Consider the following 12,723-nt stretch of genomic DNA (forward strand, 5'->3'; position numbering starts at 1 on the left):
GACACTTTATACAACATATAGTTTTTGTGTCCTATTGTGAACCATTGTGATGGCACCCGCTTAACGACAGTATAGAAAAGATTTTAAATATAGATTTTTTAAATAAAATATTCCTCCCTCGCTAGGGCTTCTGTATTGTTTCTCCAGGTTTTGCAGCCCAAATTCCTTCTTAACACGTTATGAGGTTTCTCCTTCAGATAGGGTTCAGGCTTGAGCTAGCCCTGTGGCTCAGGCTGCAGCATGAACGATTCAGGTTGGGATCTGCCATCCATGTGAGGGATGGTTGGGTATGGGCACCCAGGCTCCGGGAGGGAGAAAGAGTGACTGCTGCCACTATGACAGCCCCCGAAGGTCTGGGGATGGAGGGCTGGGGGGAGGGGGCAGAGAGAGCCAAGGGTGAAAAATGGAGACAAATGCCTGTCTCCCTCCTCATCCCAAGGTTGACAATCAAAAGATTTATAAGAAGCTCTGTGTTCTGTTTGACAAGATTTTCTTTTTTTTTTTTTTTTTTAAACGACAGTTTATAATTACATCTTGAAATTGGGAAACAGAGAGACAGGCAAGGAGACAGCTAGAAGGGCAGATTGATAGAGAAAGGCAAGAGACAGGGAAGAGGCAGACAGGAAAAAGGAGCTATTCAAAGCCAGATATTTCAGGCAGAGTTGCTAAAGGCCTGAGGCCTGATGGTGTCTGTCATTCCCCTGTAATCACCTGCCACAACCTTCTCGCCTCCCCCAGGTACGTGTGGGAGAAAGACGGATCAGCTCTCAGCACTGACAGCATCCCCAGGATACGGCTGGATGCCGACGGGTCGCTGCATATCTCCCAGACGTGGTCAGGGGACATCGGCACCTACACCTGCCGGGTACTGTCTGCCGGAGGAAATGACTCTCGCAACGCACATCTGCGAGTCAGGTGAGTCCTCAGACTGCCCCAGCCCATGCCTGACTGCGCCCCAAGACCTCCTTATATGTTTTATAAATAGATAATATTGAGATGTGCTTTATATGATTTGTGAGGTAATTATCCAGTCAGTGTGTACAATCATTTATGTTACAATGTACGCCACATAGCACAGTTTATTTGATATGTTGTTACTGCACCGTTATTGTTACTGAGTTACTCTTTCCGCTTCTAGCATCTTCTACTCCCTTAGCCCCATTACCCCTGTTTTATTGTAACTTTCCTGCAACTTTGTTTATGTTAAGGTTAATGTTTTATCACACTGTTCCTTGTAAACCGATTTGATATGATATTTTTCATGAAGGTCGGTATAAAAACATGTATAAATAAATAAATAAATAAACAAACAAACAAATAAATAAATAAATAATAGGTTTTATAAATAAATATACACCAAAGAAAGAGAGAGACGTTTAGTGAGACCTGTGCTCTGATTAGGATGAGAAAGACCTATCAGATGATGATCTAAGGTCTCATGGCAAAACATCTTCATATGTCTTTCTGCATTATCTGTCTGTCTGGTAATAGATCTGTCAGTGTATTGTCTAATCTGCAGCATCTATCTTGACAGGCCGATGCAGAAAGGTGTGTTCAGCCAAACGCACAGCTTTGCCCGCTCTTCAGCGCATATTTTGTGAGCATAAACCTTACTGCCATTCAAGGAGTGTTACACTCACAAAATGTGCGTACAAAAATGTGAGTCCTGCTTAGCGCCCTCTCATGGAAATCCCATGCAAATGAGGGCATTAAGCAGTGCTCCCCGATGCAGAGAGGTGCGCTGGCCTAACCTGGGTTTTGTTAACACCGGAAACTTAACTCCCGGTTAAAGGTGGAGTAAAGTTTCCAGCGTTGCCTTGCTGACACTTAAAACCAAGGGGGCAGGCGAAAACAAAAGATGTTTTTCCTAATCTGGCCAGATAGCTGGATAAGTACGGACTTAATCCAGCTGACTGGCCGCAGTTAGGCACCACCATTTAAGCCAGATAAGTACTCTCTCTCCGTGTTTCAAGGAATGCACCCCCACCTTCCTGAGTTAATATCTGTGCTTGGCCTGTGCTGAGCGCACAGTTTACAGTCAATGTGATTTTTTTTTTTTTAAACTCCCAATGCATTATCATAGCATTAACTTACTGGATAAGGAGTTAAAAGCAATTTTCAATTTGTGCGTTAAAACTGTGCCCTGAAATCCAGCACATGGTTTCTTAATGCACAGATTATTACATCAGTGTCTGTGAGTGTCTGCTTGTCATACCCAGCTACACAGGGCACTGGAATTAGCGGGCAGCCAGAGGCAAGCTTTAGGGATCACTGTTCTTCCAGAAGTCTGAAAGTATTTTCTGGATTCTTGAACGTACATGAATAATGATGTCATATCTTTACCCTGTGTCCTCAGCAGTCGAGAATCCAGGTTACTATTACTCTTTGCTGTGTGACGCATGTTGTACTGTCCAGTCTGTGTCTGCTTCCTCCTGCAGACAGCTGCCCCATGGTCCTGAAAACCCCGTGGCATCGCTGAGCACCTTCGAGAAACGAGCCATTAACCTGACCTGGGCTAAGGCCTTTGATGGGAACAGTCCCCTACTCCGGTACATCATGGAGGTGTCAGAGAACAGTAAGCCACACCCTGTACATCTCACACACCCCAGGCCAGAAGCACGTAGCAAACCGATGGAAGATTATTTGATAAGACACTAACTGTGCAAAAATTCAGCACCCAAAGGAGAATAAATAGATGGGCAGATAGATATAAGAACATAAGAACATGCCATACATACCAAGGGTCCATCAAGCCCAGCATCCTGTTTCCAACAGTGGCCAATCCAGGCCATAAGAACCTGGCAAGTACCCAAAAACTAAGTCTATTCCATGTTACTGTTGCTAGTAATAGCAGTGGTTATTATCTAAGTCAACTTAATTAATAGCAGGTAATGGACTTCTCCTCCAAGAACTTATCCAATCCTTTTTTAAACACAGCTACACTAACTGCACTAACCACATCCTCTGGCAACAAATTCCAGAGTTTAATTGTGCGTTGAGTAAAAAAGAACTTTCTCCGATTAGTTTTAAATGTGCCACATGCTAACTTCATGGAGTGCCCCCTAGTCTTTCTATTATTCGAAAGTGTAAATAACAGATTCACATCTACCCGTTCTAGACCTCTCATGATTTTAAACACCTCTATCATATCCCCCCTCAGCTGTCTCTTCATATTACAGGGGGAGGAGGGAGTGAAGAATGACTGTCTGTATTGGTCATGAATGTCCTTTTCTTTGACCTCACTGCTATTACCCGGGAGCTCTTCTAGAGTTTTGCAAGATTTGCCTCTGATCAGCTCCATCTCAGTTCCTTTTACCACTGCATGGTACAGGCAGATTCTGTGTTCCACCTTCACCCAAATGCACAGAGCTCACTCTCGCAGACAGGCATGCACCCCCTCACTTGCACACATTTATACACACACTCAGAATCTCATGCACGCGCGCGCGCACACACACACACACAGCCTGCTGCTATTCCCATTCTGTGAGGATTTTATCTCCCAGAACACTCGTGAAAACAGGATATTCCTCTGGTCCTTGAAACGACCTGAAACTCCTGTTTTAATACCACTCAGCGCAGTGTATCAGAGAAATGGGAAGGTCACTTTAGGCCTCATCTCTTTCACTGGTCCCCAAAATATACCTTTCACCTCCCCTCTGCCATCAACTGGAAAGCTGGTTGGTGGAATCCGGTCCCTGTAGGTATCTCGAGTTCTTTTTTTGTGCACCTAAATGTGCTTGATGTTTCTAAGTTATTGAGAACTGTGTCTGTGTTACAGATGCCCCTTGGACCGTGCTCCTGTCCAATATCGACCCTGAATCCACGTCTGTCACCGTGCAAGGACTCATCCCAGCCAGGTCCTACCAGTTCCGGCTCTGCGCCGTCAACGACGTGGGAAAAGGGCAGTACAGTAAGGACACAGAGAGGTAACCGCAAGAGAGCCTACAGCAGCTCGTTCTCTGCTTCCTCACGCTCTTCATTCTGTCTTCTCCTGCTCTCTCACCCTCCCACTTCCCATTCTCTCTCACTCTCTTATCTTCTCACTTCTCTCAGCCTCTTTCTTCACACACCTAACACCTCCCCCTCATTTTCCTCTCCACCTTGTGAAGATTTTGTCTTAGGGAGGGTGGTAGGAAATATTGTGTTGCATTTCTGGATCATGTCTTGTTTCCGTCCCAGAGTGTCCCTCCCGGAGGAGCCACCCAGTGCCCCTCCACAGAACGTCATCGCCAGCGGGAGGACAAACCAGTCCATCATGATCCAGTGGCAACCGCCCCCTGAGAGCCACCAGAACGGCGTCCTGAAGGGCTTCATCATCAGGTTGGCCGCTGGCGGGGGTGGGGGCAGCATAGTGTGTGTGTGTGTGTGTGAACGGAAATGAGGAGAATAGCAAGAAAAAGGAAATGAAGACAAGCCTGGCAGAAGAACTTATTCTATCGCAATGTTTCAGTCCCACTGAAGGTGAAGAGGTGTGTAAGCTGCATCCCAGGGCCACTATCACTACTGACAGCACATCTGCATGCTCTTCAGTAGGGATAATATCACAGGTTGCGCTGCCTTTATCAAATAATCATATCTGCTTTCGTCTCCGTTTAGAGAAGGGATATTTACTGCAGTGAGAGCGCGTAATAAAGAGACTACTTATCACTGCGTAGCATATGCATAGTACTTTTTGGCTATAAAAGTCTCTCTATGCTCTCGTCATTAGTGATAAGAGGAATATCTCCGGCGTCGCTGCTGACCATAGAAGGGCTTCCTGTGTGGGGGAGAATACAGAACTTTTGGTAACTCTCTTTCTCCAGGTACTGCCTCTCTGGCTTGCCCGTCGGCTATCAGTACAAAAACATTTCCAACCCCGATGTCACCAATTTAATTCTGGAGGACCTCATCATCTGGACCAACTACGAGATAGAGGTGGCAGCTTTCAACAGCGCTGGGCTGGGGGTCTACAGTTCCAAAGTGACCGAATGGACACTGCAGGGAGGTGGGGTCCGGAGAGCAGCCCGGCTCTGACTTCTAGTGACTCTGTGCGGCTGTTCTTACTGTTTTGGCTTTCCTATGGCATCCTGACCAGGCTCCCCCTGCTCTTTTTCATCCTCTTTCTGTGCCAGTTGCCGCCTTCCTTCCTTCTCTTTGTTACTGTCCTTCTCCTCTCTCTCTCTTTCTTTTCTCACTGTCTCAGTACTTTAGTACATTTCCTTCTCATCCACCACCATGAAACTCAACATAGCAGTTCGTGTTTTTGTTAAGAAGTGTGTATAACTCTAGTTAAAATTGGGGGTTTGTAAGCCATCATCCCGGGGCATTGTGGCACTAGTGCAGGTCAATAGGAATGTAAAGACTACAACTACCAGAATGCATTGGGGTGAGAGTTAAGCCTGGCACGCCCAGTTTGCTGGTGCTGGCTGTTTGGGTGCTTTGAATAATCAGAGCTGTAAAGAGTAAAGGTATTTGTGCTCTCCCTCAGTTCCCACCGTGGCTCCAGGAAACGTCCAGGCTGAGGCCATTAATTCCACCACCATAAGGTTCACCTGGAACCCCCCCAGTCCGCAGTTCATCAACGGCATTAATCAGGGTTACAAGGTAAGTGCTAGCAAACGGCACGGCTTCATCGTCACAGCATGCTGCTGCTTGTACTGCACGAGGATGGAGGAGGCAGGTCTGGCAGAAAATGAAAACAAACACCCACGGCCGGAATCCATCTTTTGGTGTCTGCCTGGAGCTGGATACAGAGGGTTTTTGTTATCCCGCAGAGCACTAGCTTCACACACACATACATGCACAGACATATACACACACTCTCTTACGCACACACGCTGACACCCCTACATATACACATACACACACTATAAAATCCTCACGATTACATTCTCTGACATCATTAATGTCAGATTTGATGTGACTTACGGAAAAGTGGACCCACCCCATCCCAGAATAATATTCTCTTCCTTCAAAAGATACTTCTGGTTTCATTGCTTCCTTCTAGAAGCTATGCTTGTGTTTGAGGAGACTTGAGACTCTGCAGGCTGTGATCCCTTTTATTACCTAACAGTTGTGTATTAGGTGAGCTGTGGAGAAGGCACCAATATGCAGAGGCCAGCTCAGCTGCTACAATATCTCTGGGTAATTATTATATGTTAATTCAATGTAATGAATCACAGTCCATAGCTATACTGTTCCCCGTAACGTTCAGTATGCAGTACGCTCCATGAGTTATTGCAGAGGACAGACTGTGTTTTCAGGACATGGTTATGCCAGAGAGCAGGCTGAGTATGCAGGATATAACTGCGGTATTTAGTTTATTAATAAAAGACATGGCGATTACCCAGGGCACACTGCATTCTGACCAAAGTTGTTATGTGGGGGCCGTGTGTGGGGATTAGAATGCATTTGAATGGATTTTAGGAATCAGAAGCTCCACTACAAGTTCCAGAATGGAGAGAGCTGGGACTTGGAATACCAGGAGGGGACAAGAATCTGAAATGGAATCCGCCGGGTTGTCGGCCTTCTGAAGCCCTTTCACCATGTTACAGGTGGCGGGGTTTATTCTTTTATTTTGTTTTGTGGGAGGGAATGTGTTAGCCACTCAGAATGACAGGAAACATTTCTGGAGGCCCCAGGGACTCTGCGACTGGCTCAGAAGTATAATTAATCCACATTAAGTGTGTTGCTTAAAGTACTCAAAAGGAATTTTTGAAACTTAATTGTCAATCAAGATGTTCCAGGGAGAGATACAACATAATTTATTAAATGTCAATTAAGATTTCTGATGATTAACTTTAGTATCAAAATGGTGTTTAATTAATTTGAGACTAGTTTGGGTAGTGGCGGATGAAAGACAAGAGTATTTCTTACAGATCATGGGAGTCTAGGAAAAGGGCACAGACCATGGCTAAGTACATAGCAGTCAAACATATCAAGAACACAGAGATTATGTGCATATAAAACGAGGGAAGGGGACGCAGCCCAGAAGCACCTCTGTGCATTCTGGAAATGCTGCCGCTTGGCAGCATTTCCAGAGAGGGTTTTCAGCAGTTGGAGCTAAGCAGCACAGAGGAGGAAAATGAAGATTTTTCTCTTACTTGTCCTGAGCCTATAGTGCTACATTATAGTTCTGCTCACATGTGAGATTCAGCCAACCTCCGCCAGTTGTCACGTCTCAATTTGCCTTGGGAAATTTTTATGCAAAGTGATGGATACAGAAAAATAGCTGGTTAAGTGAGCTTGCGATGGCTACGAGAAGAGTTTTGGATTTTTGTGAAAGTGAAGTTGCTTACCTGATCTCCATGAACTGCATAACAAGATGGGTGACATCATCTGACTGCGCTGAGTTGGGTCTTTTTTTCCTCTCAAAGCCCAGAAAGTTCTAATTTGTTCTCTGAGCATGCGCTGGCCTTCCCACACGGGAGTCACCTCAATCTCTTTCCAAGCTTGGTAAACTTCCTGGGAAGGTGGGAGGGACTGTGTGGCTGTTTGCTTTGCTGATCACGGAGAACACCTGGTACAGGTAAACAACTTTGCTTTCTCTGTAGTTGAGCACAACAAATAGCCACAGACATGGGACTCTTCACCTGAGAGCTGCTTCAAAGTAGTTCTGGCTTTCGATGGTTTATTTTGCAACCCGTTTTGTTTCGATTATTTAAAAAGACTCTTAAGCGCTACCTATCCAAATGAACTATCATTCCATGAGTCCTTATCCAGACAGTAATGCTTTGCAAAAGTCAGTATAGTTGTCCATGTGGCAGCCTTACAGATATCATAATGCCTCTGTATCGCTCCATGGTGAGACCGCACCTTGAATACTGTGTGCAATTCTGGTCACTGCATCTCAAAAAAGATATAGTTGCGATGGAGAAGGTACAGAGAAGAGAGACCAAAATGATAAGGGGAATGGAACAGCTCCCCTATGAGGAAAGACTAAAGAGGTTAGGGCTGTTCAGCTTGGAGAAGAGACGGCTGAGGGGGGATATGATAGAGGTGTTTAAAATCATGAGAGGTCTAGAACAGGTAAATGTGAATCGGTTATTTACACTTTCGGATAATAGAAGGACTAGGGGGCACTCCATGAAGTTAGCATGTGGCACATTTAAAACTAATCGGAGAAAGTTCTTTTTCACTCAATGCACAATTAAACTCTGGAATTTGTTGCCAGGGGATGTGGTTAGTGCAGTTAGTGTAGCTGGGTTCAAAAAAGGTTTGGATAAGTTCTTGGAGGAGAAGTCCATTACCTGCTATTAATTAAGTTGACTTAGAAAACAGCCACTGCTATTACTAGCAATTGTAACATGGGATGGACTTAGTTTTTGGGTACTTGCCAGGTACTTGTAGCCTGGATAGGCCACTGTTGGAAACAGGATGCTGGGCTTGATGGACCCTTGGTCTGACCCAGTATGGCAACTTCTTATTTTCTTATTAATTGTGAATTGCCTTTGACGTGGCCATTGTTCGTATCTGATGCGCCTTTACAGTGTGCAGTATTTCCAGCCTCATGAATGCATAGCAATGAGAGAGACATAGTGCCAACCTTCTTGATAAAATCTGTTCTTTAACGGCTGATACTTTTTCAGCTGTGTCATATAATATGGAAAGCTGGGTCAATTTCCTGAGTGTTTGCCTTCTGTCCAAGAAAGACAAGAGGGTTCTTCTGCAGTTCAGGATATGAAATGCTTGTTCCTCCACTGACAGGTGGGGTTTAGGAAAGAACGCCGGTAGCATTATTTCTTGATTTAAATGGAATTGTGATACTACTTTTGGAAGAAACTTTGCATGAGTTCTGAGGAGTACTTTGTTTTCGAAAATCTGGGTAGAACGGGGGTATAAGTTACTAATGCCTGTTGTTCACTTACTCTTCTGGCTGATGTGACTGCTATTAGGAAAAAAAAAAAAGGTTTTCTATGCCAGGAACTTCATATCTGCAATAGCCATTGGTTCAAAGCCGTGTCAACACAATATTCAAGCCCATTGAGGTGCAGGGTTTTATAGTGGTGGTCTAAGGTTATACAGTCCTTTTATGAATGGTCGTGGAAAAACTGGCTTTCCCTCATTCATGTCGTGATAAGCTGCTATGGTGTTCAAATGTACTCTGATGGAATTTCTTTTTAGCCCAGTGTCCTGAGCATATAGTGCTAAAATATTCTAGTAAGTACTGGAGAATTTTAGAAGTTGAACACGGGAAAGGAATTCTCCTTGATTTGTGCACCAATTAGTGAACCTTTTCCATTTGAAATTGTAGGACCTTCTTGTGGCAGGTTTTCAGGATGCGATTAGAATTTCATTTATGGTTTTTGTGGTAAATGTACCTGCATTATCATGTTACTTTCAATATCCATGCCAACAATTTATGTATGTATTTATTTATTTATTTTGAAAAGTTAGAGGTCGCGTCATCTGAAATTCTGAGCTGCTCACAATAAAACATGCATCATAATTTGAAACTTACAATAAATACAAAATTTAAACAACAAAATAAAATTATGAAAATAAAATAAAAACATAGTGAAAACAAATAATTTCAAAAATTAAAATTCCCTGTACGCACCCGGATCAGTCCAGACAGTGGGTTGAGCCTCCTGTCCAGCAGATGGAGACAGAGAAAAACTGAAAGGGTATCCTATATCAGGACAGTGCTCACCCTGCATCCCTTCAGTATTTCTTTGTCTCTAGCAGATGCAGATAATAGAACCTGCGGTTCCCCCAGGAGAAACAGGGGTCCAGCCAGTATTCCATCTACTTCATTGTCCCCAAAAAGGACGGCTCCTTTCGACCTATCCTGGACCTCAAAAGAGTCAACAAGGCATTCAAGGTCCCCCATTTTTGAATGGAGACCCTGAGGGTGGTGATAGCAGCGGTTCACTCAGGTGAATTCCTTGCCTTTCTCGACTTGACTGAGGCCTACCTTCACATCCTGATCAGTCAGGAACACCAGAAGTATCTTCGTTTCAATGTCCTGGGGCGGCACTACCAATTTCGGTTCAGAATTATCGGTAATTTTACAGGCACATTTGCTGCCAGTCTGATCAACCAAAGGAACCCACTTTAATGAGGCCAGTAGGGAGCTATTAAGATCACCATTCCTTTGTCCTTCTTTAATTTCAGAATTATCTTTACTATTAATGCAATGGAAAGGCATATACCATCTCTTCATTCCAAGGAATTAGAAAGACATCCTTTGCTATTGTGTCTTGTGATGGTCTTTTCAAACAATACTTCTGTAGTTTTGTGATTGAATGGAGATGCAATAAGGTCTACCCCAATGTGCCCCAAGTTGCAAAAAGGTGCTGTAGTATGACATTGTTGAGTGACCATTCATGTGGTTGTAACTGATGGCTTAATTGGTCGACTATTATATTGTTCTTTCCTGGTAGATAGAGTGCTGAGAACTGCATTTTCCTTTTGGTTGTCTAATTCCATATAGCCATGGACTCTTTGCAGAGTAAGTAGGATCCTATTCCTCCTTGCTTATTTATATAAAACATGCCTACTTGATTGTCCCTTTATATTTGTATGGTTTTATGCTTCAGCCAAGGCTCAAATGTTCTTAGAGCATTGAAAATCACTTTCAGCTCCAGAAGTTTGATATGAAGAATAGATTCTTCTTTCGACCAGTCTCCTTGTGTACAGATGTTGTTGATGTGCTCCCCATCCATGATGAGATGTGCCCATTATCACTATAGTTTGCATTATTGGTGAGCGGAAATTCTGAACATGTAGAAGTTTTCTTTTTTCTGTCCACCATGAGAGTGAATTTTTCCCTTCGTTGTTTAGGTGGATTTTGGAGCTCAGTGGTTGAATGAGCTGATTCCATCTGCTTTTTAGATGTCATTGTGCTTGTGTCATTTTTAATAGTACGAAAGGAGTTACAATTGCTGTTGATGCCATGTATCCCAATAATTTCATGTATTGTTTGGCTCTTCTCCATTTCTTCACTTTCACTTCCTGTGTTAAGCTGCTAAATTTGTTTGCTCTCTTCATTGGAAGATATGCTTTCGCTTTGATCATATTCAACTTTATGCCTATGAACTCCAGAAGCTGTTTTGATGTGAATTTGGATTTTTCATAATTTATGCTTTTATCAGTAGGACTGAGTCTTCGATTGAATTTTCATAGCATATTCTCGATATTAGCCAGCTCTCTAAGTATGGAAATACTAATATGTTCTGTTTTCATAGGTGAGCTGCTACCACTGGTAGGCATTTGGTGAATATTCTGGATGCTGCTCAGAGACCAAAAGGCAACATATTGTATTGTTAATGCAGATCTAGGGTGAACCTTAGGTACTTTTAATAAGCTCTGTTGATTGGAATGTGCGCATAGGTGTTTTTTTAGGTCCAAGGACATAAGCCAGTCTCCCATTTGTAGGAGTGGTAATATGGTACCTATAGAATTCATCTTGAATTTCTTTTTTTAGGTAGGTATTTAAATCTCCGAGATGTAGTACTGAGCAAAGGTCTCTTATTTTGTTTTTTCAGAATCAAACTGGAATAAAAACGTGTTCCCTTTTGAGATGGAGGAACTGGTTGTATTGCCTTTGTCCAATGAAGTGATTCCAGCACCCTCTGTAGAATAGTCAGCTGATCTATTGGATGTTGTTCATAAACTGGGGGATTTGAAGGTGGCAAGATTTAGAAGTTTAGAAAATATCCTTTGTTAATTATTTTCAAAACCCATTTGTCCATTGTTATTTGATTCCTGCACTTTTTGAAAAAAATTGAACTCTTCCTCCTGTTTCCAGGTCTGGAAATGTTTTTTGTTAGTATGCTAGTTTGGGATCAAAAGGACAGAGTGGATCTTATTGGAGGCTGATTGGTTTGCCTTTGTTGAGATCTGTTTCGATTTTGTTGTCTGGATTGTGGTTGCTGATTCTGCTGTTTTGGCTGGTGTTGCTGCTGTATGATTACAGGACGTTGTCTGTAGGTATAATATGGATTATATCATCTCCTCTGTGAGCAGAAGTATGATCTTCTGTAAGGTTCTTGTTTGTATTACCATTGTGTTGATGATTCCTGTAGAGCAGAAGTGAGAGACTGAAGAGCAGTATTCTGGTTCTTTATTGCTTCAACTGTATCTTTTATTTTGTCAAATAAATAATCACCTGCCAGTTTTTCATGGACATCATCCCAGAGGCCTGAAGTCCTTAGCCATGCCAACCTTCTTGCTGAGATGGCTGTTACAGATACCCTTGTAGCAGTGTCAAAAGAGTCATAAATAGATTGTGTGATGTGTTTTGCACAATCTTTCATGTCTGTGATGATCTCATTATAGGTTTGCCTCTCTTCGTCTGGCAGGTTGTTGGATCTTTTCTGTAGTTTCTCAGAGTTATTATAGAGGTACTGTATCATCTGTATTTGATGGGCAACAATTCTGGCTTGCAAGGTAACATCTTGATATACCCTTTTGCCAATCATATCAAGAATCCTTGGATCTTTACCTGGTGGTGAGTTTGAATACATCTTCGTCGTCTTAGCTTTTTTCATGTGGGAGTCGCATGCTTTCATGCCTGGGACATTTTTGAATTCTATATTTAATATCAATGGGGTAGATATTCAAAGTGTGTTCAGCGCTATTTAGCCAGATAAGCAGAATTTATTCAGTGGCTGCTGAATATGTGCCTACGTTCAGCAGCCACCGTTTAGCTGTATAATCCCTTATATGGCTAAACGTTACACGCACAAAAAGTGGATGTGTACTGGGCGGATCGGAGGCAGAGCGAGTTAGCCATAT

The 12,723-nt window shown here is 43.1% G+C and overlaps 1 protein-coding gene across 4 annotated transcripts in view; it reads left to right on the plus strand.

Moving 5' to 3' along the window:
* The window catches only part of SDK2 (sidekick cell adhesion molecule 2), a 577,803-nt gene that overhangs the window by 456,903 nt on the left and 108,177 nt on the right, over positions 1–12,723 (plus strand). For all 4 annotated transcript variants that reach the window (XM_029599248.1, XM_029599249.1, XM_029599250.1 and 1 more), the window contains exons 13-18: positions 739–915; positions 2,439–2,575; positions 3,782–3,929; positions 4,183–4,323; positions 4,806–4,987; positions 5,471–5,586. In XM_029599248.1, the coding sequence (XP_029455108.1) occupies positions 739–915; positions 2,439–2,575; positions 3,782–3,929; positions 4,183–4,323; positions 4,806–4,987; positions 5,471–5,586 (901 nt within the window). The remainder of the gene's footprint in view (positions 1–738; positions 916–2,438; positions 2,576–3,781; positions 3,930–4,182; positions 4,324–4,805; positions 4,988–5,470; positions 5,587–12,723) is intronic.

This window comes from Rhinatrema bivittatum, chromosome 4, assembly GCF_901001135.1.
Source record: "Rhinatrema bivittatum chromosome 4, aRhiBiv1.1, whole genome shotgun sequence".
NCBI classification, from domain to species: Eukaryota; Metazoa; Chordata; class Amphibia; order Gymnophiona; family Rhinatrematidae; genus Rhinatrema; species Rhinatrema bivittatum.